Genomic DNA, 17,623 nt, shown 5'->3' with positions numbered 1-17,623 from the left:
GTGTTGATAACACACCAGTGCTTTGGCTGCTGCTGAGCAGACCTGTCCCTCCAACATCCCCCCCATCAAGGGGCTGGGAGTGGGCAAGGTCCTGGGAGGGCACACAACCAGGCCAGCTGACCCAAATTAGCCAAAGGGATATTCCATACTGTATGATGTCAGCTCAGATATAAAAGCTAAGGGAGGGAGGAGGATGAGGGAGGCATTTGTTCCTCTGCAGTGTTTGCCTTCTGGAGCCACCGCCACGCGTGCTGCAGCCCTGCTTCCCGGGAAGTGCCTGAGCATCTCTTGCTGATGGGAAGTAGAGATTGACTTTTTCCTTTGCTTATGCACATGCAAACTTTCAATTGTCTATTTTTATGCTTTAGTAAACTGCCTTGTCTCAACCTATGAGTTGTTTTCCATCTTATTCCCTCCCGTGTCCTGCTGCAAAGAGGAGCAATAGAGAGGCTCAGTGGGCACCTGGGGCCTGGCCAAGGTCAGCACACTACAGTCCTTTTTGGTGCCCAATAGTGGGGTGAGATAAAGGCAGTTATATATATATATATTTCTGTATTGCATGCTGTAGTAAAAAGTAAATTGTAGTTATGGAGTAGCAAGCTCTCGTGCAGGGCAAGGAGTTTGTGAGCTGCACTGCTTATCTCTTTATTTTGCTGAGTTTGGGAACATGTTAAAAAAAACAATGGCTCTGTGCTTTGCTCTTACACTGATGGCCTTGTTGTGTGTGGGGAGCTATGTTCTGTGCACGGTAATTGATGTGAATGCTTTTATAATGCAGGCTCCCATGGTCTTTGCTCATCCTTATGTAAGCCATTTAATACTCTTAATAATATTAGCTAATACTGTTGGCATTCTATGGAGTTCATGGAATCTGGCATCATCCTGGGGTAGGAAAAAACAAACTTTAGGTGAGGAGATATTGAAAGATGCCCCGAGGCATCCAGTTCCTGGGTGGCAAGGTGCATGGAAGGATTTGGGCAGGTTCCTAGGGCGGTTTTCACCTCCCATTGCCTGGGACTTTACACCTGAACAGGTAACCAAGCCTGACAAACTGACCCATGAGCTGATAGAAGGGTGCCTTGCCCACCCCACTGAACACCAGCAGCTTCTTGCCCTGTACTGGGGCCTGGCCTGTGCCTACCGAGCCACTGTTCAGTACTCTGAGAGGACTGTAGCTGAGGCAGGAACCCAGACTGCAGTGGAGGACACTATGGCTGAGTCAGGGACTCAAACCACAGCAGCCACAGTAACTGCCCCAGAAGTGAAAGCAAAAAAATGGACAAGGCAAGTGACACACCCTTTCCATCGATTAGTAAGGGAGGAAGAAGAAGAGGAGGAAGAAGGGGAAGTAACAGTAGGAAAGGAGGGGTTGGATCAAGAGGCAGGTCCTTCAACAAGGAAATACAAAGGGATGAGGCAAATCAAACAGGAAACCGAAGTGACTCGGTCCCTGACCTCGTCAGAGCTCCGAGACCTGCGCAAAGATTACAGCCGGCAGCCAGGTGAGCCCATTTCTGCCTGGCTGCTTCGCTGCTGGGACAATGGGGCTGGCAGACAGCAGCTGGAAGGCCATGAAGCCCAGCAGCTGGGATCCCTTGCTAAAGATCGGGAAATTGAAAGAGGAATTGGAAAAGAAGGAGCAATTTGCAGCCTCTGGAAACGGCTCCTCTCAAGTGTGAGGGCAAGATACCCATTTAAGGAAGATCTGGTGAACTCCCCAGGGAAGTGGACCACTGCAGATGAAGGTATCCAGTACTTGAGAGAATTAGCAGTGCTGGAAATCGTCTATAGTGATCTAAAAATTGACAGAGTCCCTGAAGATCCAGAGGATGCCCCTTGCACAACGGCCATGTGGAGGAAGGTGGTTCAAAGTGCCCCTGCATCATATTCCAGCAGCTTAGTATCCCTGTACCACCCACAAATGGATACACCAACCGTGGAGATTGCCTCCTCCTGGCTCCGAAACGTAGAAGAAACTCTGGGCACCTCCTCGTCCCTCCAAGCCAGCAGCCCAGCTTTTAGGGGCAGCCCACGGGATCGGTCCTCTCCTTCCCCAGTGAGAGGGAAGGGGACCCCCAAGCGCCGGCCCCGTGGGGAGCTCTGGTTCTTCCTGCGGGACCAGGGGGAGGACATGAGGAAGTGGGTGGGTGAGCCCACCTTCAAGCTGGAAGCCCGTGTCCGTGAGCTGAGAGGGAAGAAGGCTGTTAAAGGGTCACCCAAGAAGAGTGCCAGTGTGGTTGCCACAGAGAGACAAGAAGGCAATCAGCGATTTCCCAGACATAAAAGAGCTAAAATCGCTTCCTTTCACCCCGATGAGGGGACTTCTGACCTGGCATCGCAAAGGTCAGACAGTGAATACTCTGACCAGGAACAGGAGTAGAGGGTCCCTGCCTCTGGCCAGGAGGAGGAGAGGGATGACCAAGCATACTGGACTGTGTGGGTTTGATGGCCTGGCACATCGGATCCACAGAAGTGCAAAGCTTTAGCAGATAGACTGTACATTGATGCCATGAATGCACAGGAGTGCAGAATCCATCTGGATCTTTGGAGTGACAGGGGCATGCCAGTAGTTTTCTGTGTTAGAGGCCAAGGTGAGCTTAGCAGGGAACAAGTGGGAAGGATGCTGGCTCTGGCTGTGACTGCCTCAGAGGCCCCTTGTATCCTTGGCATCAGCTGGATACTTCAAGGATCCTAAAGGATGTCCATGGGCTTTTAGTGTAGCTACAGTGAATACAGAGAAGATCAAAGAGTTATCCACCCTGCCTGGCCTCTCAGAAGATCCCTCCATTGTAGGATTGCTGCAGGTTGAATGAAGACCAGCGAGTACCAATTGCTACCAGGACTGTGCAGCAGCAGCAGCAGTATCTTACCAACCAAGACTCTGCAACCTCCATCCATTAGTCGTTGGAGAGCCAAGGAGTGCTCAGCAGGACCTGCTCACCCTGTGTGAGTCCGGTGGGGAATGGAGGCTGACAGCAGTGGACTGTTGGGCCTGAATGATCCACCTGTGAGTGCTGCTGTGCCTGACATGTTGAAATTCAATATGAGCTGCAGTCAAAGGCAGCCAAGAGGTGCCCCACAGGTTATACACGAATGTGAAATGTGCTGCAATCAAGAAGCCACACAAGTGGAGTCTCCTTGGAAGAGAGGGCGGTGGCTGGGGTTCCACTGTGGTGAGGCCTGGAAAATTGGCTGTATTGGGCTGTTGCCATGAACACACCAAGGCCAGAGTTACATCCTCACCATGACAGAGGCAACAACTGGCTGGCTGGAAACATCCCCTGTAAAACATTGCCACTGCCTGACAGACATTGAGATCCCAGGCCTTGAGGGACAGATTTTGTGGCAACATGGTACTACAGAGAGGATTGAATCAGACAATGGGGTTCACTTTATAAATAAACTGATAAACTCTTGGGCAAAGAAACATGGCATTGAGTGGATATATCACATCCCTTATTAACCACAGGCCTCTGGGAAATTTGAAAGGTATAATGGACTGCTGAAAACTATGTAAAGAGTATAAAGTAATGGGCCATGGAAGCACTGGGATGCAAATTTAGCAGAAGCCACTTGGCTAATCCACCCTAGGGGATCTGGTAACCACCCTGGTCCTGCCCAAATGAAACCCCTACATACTGTGGGAGGAAATAAGGTCCCTGCACACACAGGGAAGTGAGAAAGTCAGTGTGGATTTCTCCTCCCATGGGAAAAGGCAAGCCCATGCGTGGGATTGTCTTTGCCCAAGGATCTGGGTGTACTTGGGGGGTGATGAAGAAGGATGGGGAGACCTGGTGTGTACCTCAAGGAGATTTAACCTTGGGGGAAAAATAATCTGTGGTGTGAGTTGTGAGTTGTATGTTGCAGGAAGTAGCAGAAATGAGACGAACTAATGAAGAATGAATTTTGTGAGGAGCAAGAAGAATGCAACGACAACCTGAGCCAAGATGGTGCCAGTGCCCAACAATGAAGTGTGCGGCTTCTCCTGTCCTGATCACTCATCCTGATGGAATGGAGCCCAAGTCATGGATCTGGAGGGATGAAAGAAGCCCATGAAATGGAAAAATAATATCTTCATTGAAAGGACAGGGGACAGTGGTTAATGAAAATGTATGTTTGATATAGAGATGGTTTAAGGATATAGTTTCTAAGTTGTATGTATGGGCAAGAAGGCATTCCAATAATGAGAAATAAATACAGTGGAACAGTTGGAAGATATATAAATTATGTGGGATCTGAGTATGACACAAATGGTATGGAATGAGGGGTGGACAGTGCATGGCATAAGGGTGTGAGACTGGACTGAGATGGAGTTCATTTTCCCTTAGCAGCCCTCACAGTGCTGTGCTTTGCAGTGGGAGTGGAAAGGTGTTGATAACACACCAGTGCTTTGGCTGCTGCTGAGCAGACCTGTCCCTCCAACATCCCCCCCATCAAGGGGCTGGGAGTGGGCAAGGTCCTGGGAGGGCACACAACCAGGCCAGCTGACCCAAATTAGCCAAAGGGATATTCCATACTGTATGATGTCAGCTCAGATATAAAAGCTAAGGGAGGGAGGAGGATGAGGGAGGCATTTGTTCCTCTGCAGTGTTTGCCTTCTGGAGCCACCGCCACGTGTGCTGCAGCCCTGCTTCCCGGGAAGTGCCTGAGCATCTCTTGCTGATGGGAAGTAGAGATTGACTTTTTCCTTTGCTTATGCACATGCAAACTTTCAATTGTCTATTTTTATGCTTTAGTAAACTGCCTTGTCTCAACCTATGAGTTGTTTTCCATCTTATTCCCTCCCGTGTCCTGCTGCAAAGAGGAGCAATAGAGAGGCTCAGTGGGCACCCAGCCAAAGTCAACCAACACTGCGTCACAGAACCTGGAGTCAGCCTGGCATCCCCAGTGAGGGTCTGCTCTGCCAAGGAAATACCACTGGGAACAAGGATTTGTGCACATTGGGATGCACCAGAGAAAGAGGCTCCATTTGGGGTACAAAGTAAGTCCTTTTTATACCACAGATCCATAACCAGGCATAGGACACCAGCACTTGGAGCAGCCAATAGGTGCTGCTGACTTCTATTTTCATCTGGCACAGTCAATAAATGATGATGTAAATGGGACAGAACACAAGCCTGTATTGATTCTGCAAACCTCGTGGACCTGTTAGTACAATGTTAAACACTCTGCCTTGATTACCTACAGGGTAATGGTTGTGTTGAAAGTGAAATGTCAGAACTTGAGATGGGAGTGCCTAAGGAGCAAGATGTGCTGTGGTACAAGTGTCTCTCCTCTGTGGTGGTAATCTCCTAGTGCCACAAAAACAGAACTATCCAGGGGTTAAAAAGTTGGCCACCAGCTTCACCCAGGGTCATTGTCACGTCTGTAGAATGAATTAGAAAAACTTGGATTAGGAAAAAAATTCAATTTTGTTATAATCAGAGTGCTCAATAGAGGTTATGATCTATACAGACAGTTGTGTTGCTTGGGTCATAGATGTCCCAATTATCATTAGTACTAAGCCAACTCTGATGACAGCAGCATGTAGAATTAGGACTGGTGAGATTAAAGTATCTTTGAGAATTTATGTTATTAACATTCCATGTAAGATGCCAAGAGTCCATTAAAACCTCTTTTGTTTGTATTTGCTGATTCATTATTTCAGGTCCGTGAGGTTTCCAGAATCAATACAAGCCTGTACTCTGTCCCATTTACACCGAAACCATGCTTGGGTGTGATTGTAACACGAAGTGTAATTATAGTTGCTTGTCTTCCTCACCCAAACTGAATCTGTATCCTGGGGCATTATAATGGACTGTGGGACATCAACATATGAATGTGCTTTAAAGGTTGTTGTTATTGGTAATTTGCTGTATTGGGGAGTTAAGTATGCCAAATTATGTTGACACCAAGATGCTTCAGAGACAGCTTCTGCTGAGCCTCAAAATTTGGCATCTAATGATCAAGGATGGTATAAGGAATGCCAATAACCCAATTTGTTGCCTGCTCAAGAAATTATATTCATAAATTGTACAATGTGATCACTATTCCATCCTTGAAATAAGGAACAAGCAACAATGTAGTGACAAGCATAGTGTGCATAATGTAAGTTATAAAAAAGCCAAATGCTTATGATGTTGTTTCAATTCATGCCAACTTGCCAAATCAGTATGACATCTGGAGGAGTGGAGACCTGAGAGTTATAATTGTCCGTTAAAGGACAGGGGGCAGTAGTTAATGAGAATGTATAAATTTCTGTGTTGTTATAAAGGTGATTTAACTGTGAAGTTTGAGTTGCAAGCCCTAGTAAGAAGGGATTTCAGTAATGAGGACTAAAAGCAATTGAATCATATATTGTGTAAATTGTGGGGCCCCACAATTTAAGAATGATGTTAAGATCCTTGAATGCATTCAGAAGACTCCAGGTTTATCTAGTTTAGAGAAAATGAGGCTGGGGAAAGACCTCATTGTGCTCAGCAGCTTCCTGAGGAGGGGAAGTGGCTCGTTCCCTGCTGCAGTGTGCTGGTGCCACCCCCACTGTGCCCATCCCAGTGTCTTTGCAAGGTGACCGGGGGCATCTCCTGTAGCCAGCCTGCTTTTCCTTGCAGGAGATCCCCTCAGTGTCTGCATTCCAGATCATGTTCCTGTTTGCAGGGGGCCACTTTGTGTCAGATCTATTCATTTCAGCATTTCAAGAATTTTGTCCCTTATTCTTACTATTCTGAGCTCCCTTAAGCCTCTGAATGATCCTGACCTGACTTTCCCTTTGGGAGTGCTTCCCCATCCTTGCTGCCTCCCCTAAGGACTGTCAATTTTCCAGCCCTTCCAGGCCACTGTGGTGTTTCAGTGCCACATTTAATGCTGTAACATTAAGGCCAGGCTTTTCTGGTCTGTCTGGATTTTGCAAGAATTTTAGTTTCCCTGCCGCTGTTGCTGGCACAACTATTGTGTCCCAGGGTGTTGCCTCTGTTCCTTAAGGAAATCCTGAGCATTGTCCAGCCCGAGCATCCATCAAGACTACTAGAGGGAGGGGGAAGGAGACAGCCCCACGCTCCCAGAAAACATAACAAATGTTTTCTAGAAACATTTATTATGCATAACAGGGAGAAAATTTTCACTCTGGCCTCTGCATCAGTGTTTAGGAGAAATATTTTTCCTGTCAGGAACATCTGTCCAGCCTCAGCCTTATAAAGGATCACTGCTCCAGCCTCCAGCTGGTACCACCCATCCCACCCAGTCCTCAGGAGGCTTTTGGCTGTCCTGCATGAAAATTCCTAGAAGTTCTTGTGACCCTGGGTGGCAGGGGGACCTTCCTGTCCAGCAAGAACCAGGAGGAGCCCCCAGGGAAGTTTTAATGTCAGGGTACAAGGAGGCTGCATTATCTGGACAATGCTTGGGCAATGAAGAGGGGGAGGAAGACTCACTGCTAGAATCAAGGCCTCCTCCTCATTTTCCATTTTCAGTATATATCTTTTCAGTGATCTGCTCTGAGACCAGGCAGTAGGCTTCTGCTGTAGGTGCCATAGGTCCAGATGGCTGAGGGTAGTTTTTAACTAATTGGTTTGCAACAAAGCCATGGGATTCAAAGGGAACTGCTGACACTTCTGCATCCTTAGCTTGCTGCAAAGCTGCCAGTTCCTGCCTAGCAGTGCTAAACAAAGCACCTACAGCTGACACCTCTGTGAGAAGCCCGATGAAGGGCCCCTTGCTATTCTCTGCTTTGCATTTGAGTGTCCTGTCACTTCTGAAACTGTTTGCAGCCTTTCCAAATTCAACCAATTCTTAAACACTTTATCCCTGTCCCACAGAGGGGTTTTCTACAAGCATCTTGCAATTTTCACTGCTTTTTTACTGCCCTCTCCCAAGCATCCATGACCTGTTTATCACAGATCCACACTTCTGACACCAATTAATGCCACAATCTGGAAGGATTACTCGGCTTGTGAGTCTGCAAAGATTGCAACTGTTTGTAGTATGTCTGACTCTGTCATGCACAAGGACACAGAGGATTTATTACCTATTTTCTCTTAATCATTAAAGTTTACTACTATCAAGGCAAGTATAGTTACAGTTGCCAAAACAAGTAGATCTACTCTACAAGATACTACAAATTACTACCAGAAAGCAAACAGGGATTTCCACAGCAGCTGCAATCAATACTAGCATCAAGTCTGTATTCCAATTTACACAGCCTATGACATACCACCACCTCATGCACAGTTACAGCCTTGCTCAGGCTTCTCCCTGTCCTTTGTCCTGGCAGCCTCCACCTACAGCCCTGCACGTCCACAGCCAGGCTGTGGCTCTCACAGCTTATGAGAGTGCTCAGAGGGCACATGGGTCATGTAGGAACAGAGAACCAAGACTGAGGACAAAGCCAACCCAGTTTTAATTTCTTGCAGCATTCAGAGCAGTCCTTGTCACTGTGGTACAGACTGACCAAGATCCACCAGCATGGTTACAAACAAACAAACAAACAAACAAGCAAGCAAGCAAGCAAACAAACAAACAAATCATCCAGCATGTCTAGCCCACAGCCCAATCACCAGTCTTCCAAAACAGACCATTCCCTGAGACAGTGACCTCCAAGAGTCAGATCTGAAAACAAACTTCCTCTGGGTGTTTCACATTCCTTTGGTGCTATTCTCTAAACGCAATGTTTGTGTCTCTTACTAAAAAAATCCACAGCAACAGGCTTTCCACATAAACTTAAAGGGAAGTGATTCAGTTATTTTTCTGGGATTAAGTTTCAAGTAAATTTTCATAGACTAGGCTATGGAAACTATAATATGAACTGTCAGTTAACCATTAATAAAGCAATGTTGATACTGTGACATACAAATAATACTTTTAAGGATGCTGCTGGTTTAACTTGGCTGGTATTAATTCAGCAGTGGGTTTATCAAGATTTTGCAAGGATTTTAAGTCTGAGTAGAGCACTGTATTTATGCAGTTACACTGATTTAAGTGCCCTGGCTGGGTTCTCTTGACACAGATACCCACAACCTCCAAGACACAGAGTGGACTTTGCACACAAATATCAACAGCTACGTAACAATTCCTTAGCGGTTCCAGCTTGTGCTGGTCTCACAAGTCTCAGGAACTGCTGCTCATAAATAGCAGCAAGTCAGGCAGCTTTCTGCTGCAAGCACTTGGTCACAATCTTATTTCACTATGAAAAGAGTGATTTCCTTACATTCTGTTATAAATCATACTCCAGAATGGGTAAGGATCACAATTTCATATAAATGCCTACTGCCAGTTAACATTAAATTGAGAAATTTAAATATAGCCTTATGCCTCTACCACAGGCTCAATCAGATCGCAGAATGAACTGCAAGAGTTTCAGATTCATATATTATGATGCAAATGAGTTTTGTAAATTGTGACCTAGTTCCCATGTTAGGAACAGTTGGGACCAACAGCAGGGACTGTGTGATGAATGCAAGCAGCAGGAGCAAGCAAGGAAATTAACATTTGTTCTTAATTTGAAATGGATTTTTAATCACTTTCAGGTGCCTCAAAGGAAGTGCACACACTTGTTTACTATAATCATTCTGACAGAAGAATGCATATAGGAGGTAACACGTTTTTGTTTCACTAATTGAAATGTTTGCAGCAGTGGTGTCACACGAAGTGCCAGAACACAGCTCTTTCTGGAGGGCACAAAGAAGGGCTGTGAAATGAAGTTTCCCAATTGATCCCTTCCTCAGAACTTGCTTTGTAAAGAAAGGGAGCTGCACGTACCCTCTAAAAGTGACAGGATATTAGATCACATTCATCTTGCCAAATCCAGTTGCTATTTTTTAAGCAGGAGCCTGATAAACTCGCTCTCCAAAGAGCCTGCTCAGGGATTCAGCTCCACGGCTGTCAGCCACATGCTTAAACACGATTCAGCAGAGTTAGTGGAAAATACTGAACTCATGAAATTCTGCTTGTGCTGTAACAGTGAGCCCACAACAACACACTGTGCTGAGCCTCAGCCTGAGGCAGCTTTCTGATAAACCATTGTTCTAAATGAGCTTTAGAACACTGCTTTATATGTTAGAATGGCATTTAAATGTTTTAAATACACCCAGCAGCAAGGGTGTAACTTGTTAAAAACCGGACAGATTTTCATTCTGAGGATTATCTAGAGTTGGAAATTATTGGAAGCTGTAAAAACGGCAGAGCATTAACGCTCCCCAAAAATAGAGTCTCAGCTCCCTCTGGTGGAAAAAGTCATTTTCTGCAAAAAGGTCTAAGGGAGAAAGTCTTGTTCAGCTACAGGCCTCAAGGCCATGAGGTACAGAGACAGCAAACAAAATCCTCTGCTCGCTCTGAAGGACTGGAACTTCTTACAAGTTGATATGAAATATCCCATCCCACTGACTGTTGCAGGGTGTCTGACCAGGATACCTCATAATCAACAAGTTCCATCTTCCACAGGGTGGAATTCTCCAGGTGTGAATTGTGATACATAATCCTACTGAAGCAACTGGTAGCCCCAAGGAAAATAACACACACAACATTCTAACATTCTCTCCACATCTTAGGCCCCACAAGCAGCTGAATCATGAAAGAGCATTTAGTCACTAAAACAGGAGGGATAAAGCAAAGTCCTCAGATGCCAACCCGTGTCCCTTGGTCTTAGACATCCTGTATAAGTTAAATCAATCAAAAAAAGCCTCCTCCAATCTCCTGTTTTCGAAGACCTGGTGAAGCACTAATGGTAAAAAACAGCACTAATGACAAAAAGCTCACTAAATAGTCGTTCCTAGTCCTAGAACAGAAGGAGCCAGCTTTCTGTGTGCTCTGGAACAGCAACAGTCCAGAACTGCATCACCACTGACTTCTTGCTCAAGAAAATTTTCATTGCTATTTGCACCACATACATGCTAGATTAATCAAAACTTATCATGCAAGGTATTTCTACTTCTCCTTATTTACCATGTACAGTGGAAAGTAAAGCCTGCAAGTATTCCAGCTATTGTCACAAGAAGTCTAATAAAAGTATATTTTTATTTCATATTAATCAACAGCTCCACTGTAATTAAGCACACAACTAACTGCTCTGGCAAATTCTGTAAACAGAATCATGAGCAACTCCTGCAGTCAGAAACACAAACACAAACCAGGATGACTTTTTACTATACTTCTGCCACAGAACAAAGACATATAGAGCCAGTGAAAATGAAAATGGTAGCAAAAATATTTATTAAACATAATTCTATTTCAATGTGGCATTAAAACCTGCACTTGGTCCTTGGAAACAGGAGAGCTGAATAAAACTGTGAAGGTGGGGCAGCACATCAAGTGTGCAGATGCAGTTTATTAAGAATACAACAAAATATCATTTCCACAGCCAGAAAGAATTTGAGATGGGGAAAAGAGACGAAGGCAACAACAGCCAAAAAATACCCTTGGAGTGTTTTGTGCAATGTTTTTCAAACAAGAAATCCCACTAAGGCTAAAAATTTGGCATGAAGTTCTGGGTTCTTACATTCAAATATCAAAAAACAACAATGCCAACTACAATTTGACCTCTGTGTGTACAATTAAAACAACTCTGCAATAGATTTTTCTCCAAAACGGCAGTTTTCTACAGGCTGAAGTGTCCACGTATTTAACTGTACCCCTCATGAGGGCTGCAGCTCCACCAGCTTTGCTCACTGGCTAGGGCAGTGTGTGGTTTTGTGTTTCAATCCTCTGCAGGAGCACCCAGCCTGCTCAGGTAGCTCTCCCACGCTGCCTTCCTGTACTTCTCTGCTTCCTGGACACGGTCTGAGGCTGCCAGGATGCCCCGTCCCACAATAATGACATCTGAGCCTTTTTCACCAATTACCTCCTTGGGGCTTAGGTACCTCTGTCCAAGGTTATCACCTGAAATACAGACACCATTTCTTTTTGTTTGTACAAAATTGTATGCATTAAAAACCTTCAGGGAGGTGCTGGAACACAAAACAGGTCCCCCACCCCAGCTCTCACCCTAACAATCCACAAACAGAACCAGAAATTGCATGGCCAGCCAAAAAACACAGAGCAAATTCGACAGCCAGCACTCTCCTTTCTCATGGTTTACCAGTCATTATAGATGGAGCAGTAACTCAATGAAGCACCAATCAGGATTACTAAAATAATCCTCAGCCTTCTTAAAGCAGGCAAAACCCCCAAAGATTAATGTAAAAGCCTGTGATTTCAGTTTAGGTCTCATAAAAATTCAGTATTGCAGAGAAACATCTCCTCTATCTGCTTCAATGATAACATTTTCAGTCAGCACAAGCCTTTCCATTCACTGATACTGCATCTATATCAATAGCAAGTGTTTCAACTGGACTTCTCTATTTGTTGTATGTTTTTTTACTACTACTGAATAGTTTTACATCTGATCTAACACCTATCTGAAGACATTTTACATGTTTTCAGGATATGCTTTATGGAATGCACAGACCTCAAAACAAGAAAAAAAGGTTGTATAGCCTGCTCACTGCCTTCCAGAGCTCCCAAGAAAGGGATCAGCATATCAGAAATATGGGAGACAGCCCTTAGTGGGAAACAGACTCCTCCCAGCTGAGAACCAGCATCCAAACCCTCTTCAGAAGCTACTTTTTCACTGGAGACTAGACCACTTCTGTACTTACAAACAGAAGTGATATTTCAGAAATAAAAATAATAATCTAAAAGTATTTCAGAAAAAGTTACCTCCAGTTTGCAGCTGCACTCCTGGGGTTAAGTGAAGAAATTCTGGTTTATTACTAACTCTAGATCCACATATGAATCCAAAAACGAAATCTGAGTTGTCTTCAGCCATCTGTACCTGAAAAAGATCAGTGAACAATTAAAAATTATATACTTAAAACTCAGCTGGCCTTACAATCTGTTTCTCATCCACCCTCTGACACTTTAAGCTGTGTGAAGCAGGGGTATGAAACACCTCTTGCTTTTCCAATGTAAAATCACTTGCTTTTGCAATGTAAAGTGAATATTATGTTTCTTTCTATGGTATAAATAATACTGCAAATGGATTTAAACTAATTAGAAATGCACTGCTTAAAGAAAGAAATGAAAAAAGCTAAGGGGAGAGTGCTAATAGAAAATGCAATGTGCACGAAATTCCCAGTGTGAACTCTGACCACCTCACATCACTGACCTACAGCTGCAACCTTTAAACACCACACAGCCATGTTCCTGAGTCTCCAAGGAAAAAACAAACACCTGCAATAGTTAAGAGCTGGAGGGACTTTTGGAAGTGCAAATATTAGAAACACATAAAACCTCCCTGTGACACTTTACAAGCTTTTAACCCGACACAAGACTGGCCACTTACTGCAGCTTTTGTGTATTCACCCGTTGCAAGGGAGCCTTGGGAACTCATCTCTGCCACCAGGAGACAGCCACGCTGGAGAGGAAGACCCACTTCCTTCAGGCCTTTCACAACCCCAGAGCCGGGAACCACGTGGGCATTGACGATGTCCGCCCAGGACGCGATCCTGAACACGCCACCTGAGAGAGAACACGGGCAGGAAGAGTCCTCAGAAATTGCTAAACAGGGAGACAAGTTAGACAGAAACAGCTGCACACCTTATCACTGACATATTTAAAAGACAGTTTTACTGCTGAAGCTTGAGTGTTACAAGTTCAGGCTCATCAGACAGTTCTGACAGCTGCCTAACCACCGAGTGTAGTCTCTGAGTTTGCTTTTCACAAACACTGGTTAGTGTCTCACCTTTAATATTTACTGAGACATTTATGGTAGCCCAGAAATCTGCTGTCACAGGTGCTATCTTTATCTTCCCTGATAGCACGCAGATCATAAGGATCAGGAAAGAGAACAGCAGTCCTACAGCTGCAGATGGAGTATCAAAAGAAAGCCATGCTGGGCACACAAGCAGTACAGTAACAGCAGGCAGCAGTTTCTCATGGCACACAACTCAGAAGTACTTACTGAGCATAGCCACAGATTCATAAAAAAGTTGAGGTTGGAAGGGACCTCAGGAGGTCATGCCCTCTCAGCAGGGTTAACTTCAATGCTAGGTCAGATTGCTCAGGGTCTTATCCCCCTGAGTATTAACCAAGGTTGGAGATTCCACGCTCTCTCCTGGCAACCTGTGCCAGCACTGCAGTTACACACACCAGAGGCAAAGTTATAGTAAATCCAGCTTGATGATAATCACCTTCATACTGGTGTTTCACTGTGTTTCCAATATCTGCAAATTTCCTGTCTTCAAAAATCAAGAATTCATGTTGATCTGCGAGCGCTCTCAACTCCTTTACTACCTCCTGGGAGAAATCATTCAGGATGTCTATATGAGTCTTCAGGATGCAGATGCTGGGGCCCAGGGTGGCAGCTAGCTGCAGCAGCTCCTTGGGGCTGGTGACATCAGCAGAAAGGCACAGGTTGGTTTGTTTCTTCTCCATGAGCATGAGAAGCCTGGCTGCAGTAGGATGCACCCCTGGCAGCTGGGCACGAGCGCTGAAGCTCAGCTCCTTGCAGAGCCTCTTCCCAGGAGCAGCACCGTTCTGAGCCTCAAACACATTTCCCTCTATGAATTTCTTCACCTTTTCAACCACCTCAGCAGCCACTTCTCCCTGCTGCTGGAGAACCTCCAGCACCCCAGACAGGGTGCACACAGAGTGCAGGCGAATTCCATGTTCCTGTAGCCTGGCCTTCCCACCCTGCTCCCTGTCCAACAGCACTATGGCATCTGTGACTTTCAATCCTTCTTTCTGGAGAGCTTCTGCAGTTTCCAGTACACTGGATCCACTTGTCACCACATCCTCAATGATCAGGCATGTCTCTCCTGGATTAATGGTGCCTTCTACCATCCGCTTAGTACCTGAAAAATAAAAACCAAACACTCCACCAAATTAGGAAAGGTTGGACAACCCAAAAAAAAACCTTAATAGAATCAAAACTTATCACAGTTCTTACCACAGCTCACTCACTGATCTGTAATTCAGTTCATAAGGACTGTTACTTCTCCAAGCTGATAAAATATTACTTTTATGTTTCCAAAAGTTATATTCCATAACAAAACTGACACGCTGTTAACAGCACAAATTCAAATGCTTGAATAACATGACTTCAGAAGTTTAGTATTGTCATGACTTGAAAGCTTAGACTTACAAAATTATTCTCTTGTTATTTAAAACATCTTTAAGGCAGCCAAGTTATTGGCACTCTTCAGCATGTCTCGTTTTCCACAGGCAGCACTGAGTGCTTGATATGCCTGTTAGAACTATTAGAAGCAGTAAAGCCTCAAGTGCCTTTGTCCTAACTAACAACAGACACACATCCATGAAAGGCCTCCTGGGGGCAGCGACAAAGGGATGCCTGGCTTTCCCAGGAGCAGTTAATCGCTGTCACAGCTAGCTTGTGCTTCACAAGAAGGAACAGCAAACGTTTCCATGGCTGTCCCACTGCCTGACACAGGAGCAGCTTTTAGCTTTGACAAGTGCACTTTCTAATTACACACTGTTGGAAGAGGATGCATAGAAATTCAGTTATATGGCAGGTCAATGCTTCAATCTGCTCTCCCACATCCTTTATCACAATCAAATAAATGGTTCATTGAGTAGAAAAGGGACTGCTGCTCACCTGCCTCACTGACTACAGGACCACAGCATAAGGAAAGAAAAAGGGGTTTGAGAAATAAATGAAGAAGAGACTAGAAAGGTTCCTTTTGGTGTCAATATGCAAAAAGCTCTGTTTGAGAGTGAAATGTGGCTCTGGTCTCAGCATGCTGGAGAATCTGAGTTATAAATCCTCATTTCTGGATGAGGCCACTAACCCAGAACCATAGCAAGGGTAACAAGGAAAAAAAAAAAAAAGACATTGGTACAGAAAAGAAACAAACGCTCACAAACAAAACCAAAGAATCAGAAAACACCCTTCAAGAGTCTCCAAATCTCCTACAGCAAGACTAAAGCTGCAGGCTAAACAGCAACCAGCTGGGAGAGGCTGATCAGGCTGGAATGCTGTGGGAGGTTTGCTTTAGGGGGCAAAGGGCCTCCTTAAATTGCAATGGTAACCTTAAACTGGGAGATGCTGTGCCTTACAAAAGAACCACAAATTACATAAAGTCATTTCCCAAACACGGTAAATTGCAAACTCTTGATTTGAAGGCTTTACCGTAGTCTTTTGCCTCCTTCCTCCGTATGAGCATGGGCACCTGATTTTCCGAGCAGATGATGGTGGCGAGCGGCAGCGCTGTGTACGGAACGCCGCACACACAGTCGTACTGCAGCCCCGCATCCTGGGCTGCCTGGAAAAGGAGTCCTGCAACCTGGAAAGGAAAACCAAACGCTTCTTAAGAGCCAGGCTGGAGCAAACGTGACTAAATCAATGAACACCCCTCTGCCTGACACGACCCGAGAGCCGACCGTGCGGGAGCCGCGGCAGCGCTGCCGATCCCGCTGCCCCCGGGCCGTGAGGGAGCCGCCAGCCCGAGCACACGCGGGGCCCGGGCGGGTCCGGGGCTCCCCGGGCCGCACCTGCCGCAGGAGCCGCGGGTGGGACACGAGGCCGCGCAGGTCGATGTACACGGGCGAGGAGCGGCCGCTCTTCAGCACGAAGTGCCCAAAGCGCAGCGCGCCCGCCCCGCTCAGCGCCGCCGCCACGGCCCCCACGGGCCCCGCCGCCATCGCCGGGCCCGGCGCACGGAGATGATGCGGAGCGGGAGGGGCGCGGGGCGGGCGCACCGTGTGACACACGGGAGGCGGTGTGGCCGTCCCGCGTCCCCTCCCTGCGGCGGGAACCCCAGCTCCGCCACCCCGGGGTCCGTGTGCCCCGTCCCGCGTCCCCTCCCTGCGGCGGGAACCCCAGCTCCCCCTTTCCGGGGTCCCTGTGGCCGTCCCGGATCCCCTCCCTGAGGTGGCAGCCCCCGCGCCATCCCGGCCCTGCTCCCTGAGGCCCGCTGTCCCTCCACGATTCCCCGTTCTCTCGTCACCCCATTTCCCGGGAAGCAGAAGCCGCCGGTGCAGAGGGTTTGGTGTGACCCGAGGGTTTCTTGCCGTGCCGGCTCCCCGGGTGGTTCCCAAAGGCCGCTCGGTGCATGCAGCCAGGGTGACAATGCCACAGGCTGGGTCCCTGAGAGATCCCCCCGAAAACATGGGCTGAATAAAGGCCTCAGCCAGCCCCGAGTCTCCAAGGCCTCGCTCAGAAAAATGTGTGAAATAACATTGACCCGGTCTTCTCTGAATAATTTTATTTAATCAAAAAAGCCCAGAAACGGAGTCTTGAGTATACTCTATTTATGGGAATGCAAGGACAGGAGATGTACAGGTTGAAGCTACATCTGTAGATGATCATATATACTGCAGAATAGTAACAACAACATGGGACAGCAAGTAGTCACCTCACAACAGTACACATGAGTGATTAGACTTACAAAGGAAATATTTACAAACCTGCCTTTACAAACCGACATTGTGTGCATACAAAATGAAATCCGCAATAAAACTGAAGATACATTTAAGGCAGACCAGCAATACACTGAAATAATTAAGGCTGTGGAATTACTTTGCACCTTGAAAATGCTGAGCTGTTAGTAATACTGTTTCTTTTTTCCTCCTTCAGTAGATTGTTGCTAGGATTGAAAAGCATCAATACGTTCCAACTGTTGGCTCTTATCTTGATGAATAAGTCTGAGATTGATTTTTT

General features: G+C 46.1%; 1 protein-coding gene across 1 annotated transcript; it reads right to left on the bottom strand.

Annotated features, from left to right (window-relative positions):
• Positions 1 to 11,088: 11,088 nt before the first annotated feature.
• UMPS (uridine monophosphate synthetase) lies at positions 11,089 to 16,610 on the bottom strand. The gene is made up of 6 exons (XM_054278009.1): positions 16,456 to 16,610; positions 16,094 to 16,247; positions 14,136 to 14,798; positions 13,289 to 13,464; positions 12,664 to 12,778; positions 11,089 to 11,844 (listed from the first exon to the last, which is right to left on the bottom strand). The coding sequence occupies exons 1-6, from the start codon at positions 16,603 to 16,605 to the stop codon at positions 11,663 to 11,665; spliced, it is 1,440 nt and encodes a 479-aa protein (XP_054133984.1). The 5' UTR covers positions 16,606 to 16,610; the 3' UTR covers positions 11,089 to 11,662.
• Between the last annotated feature and the right edge of the window lie 1,013 nt (positions 16,611 to 17,623).

This window comes from Melozone crissalis, unplaced genomic scaffold (genome assembly GCF_028551555.1).
Source record: "Melozone crissalis strain CALT ecotype California unplaced genomic scaffold, PUWL_Pcris_2 ptg000023l_1, whole genome shotgun sequence".
Lineage (NCBI taxonomy): Eukaryota > Metazoa > Chordata > Aves > Passeriformes > Passerellidae > Melozone > Melozone crissalis.
The sequence above is the reverse complement of the archived record's forward strand: the minus strand, read 5'-3'. Positions and strand labels throughout refer to the sequence as shown.

Bases quoted from the DNA above. Each gene is read 5' to 3' on its own strand.
- UMPS (XM_054278009.1), bottom strand. From the start codon at position 16,605: ATGGCGGCGGGGCCCGTGGGGGCCGTGGCGGCGGCGCTGAGCGGGGCG. The intron at 16,248-16,455 runs GTGCGGCCCGGG...TTTCCTTTCCAG, and splicing joins ACCCGCGGCTCCTGCGGCAG to GTTGCAGGACTCCTTTTCCA. The intron at 14,799-16,093 runs GTAAAGCCTTCA...TTTATTTTTCAG, and splicing joins GAAGGAGGCAAAAGACTACG to GTACTAAGCGGATGGTAGAA.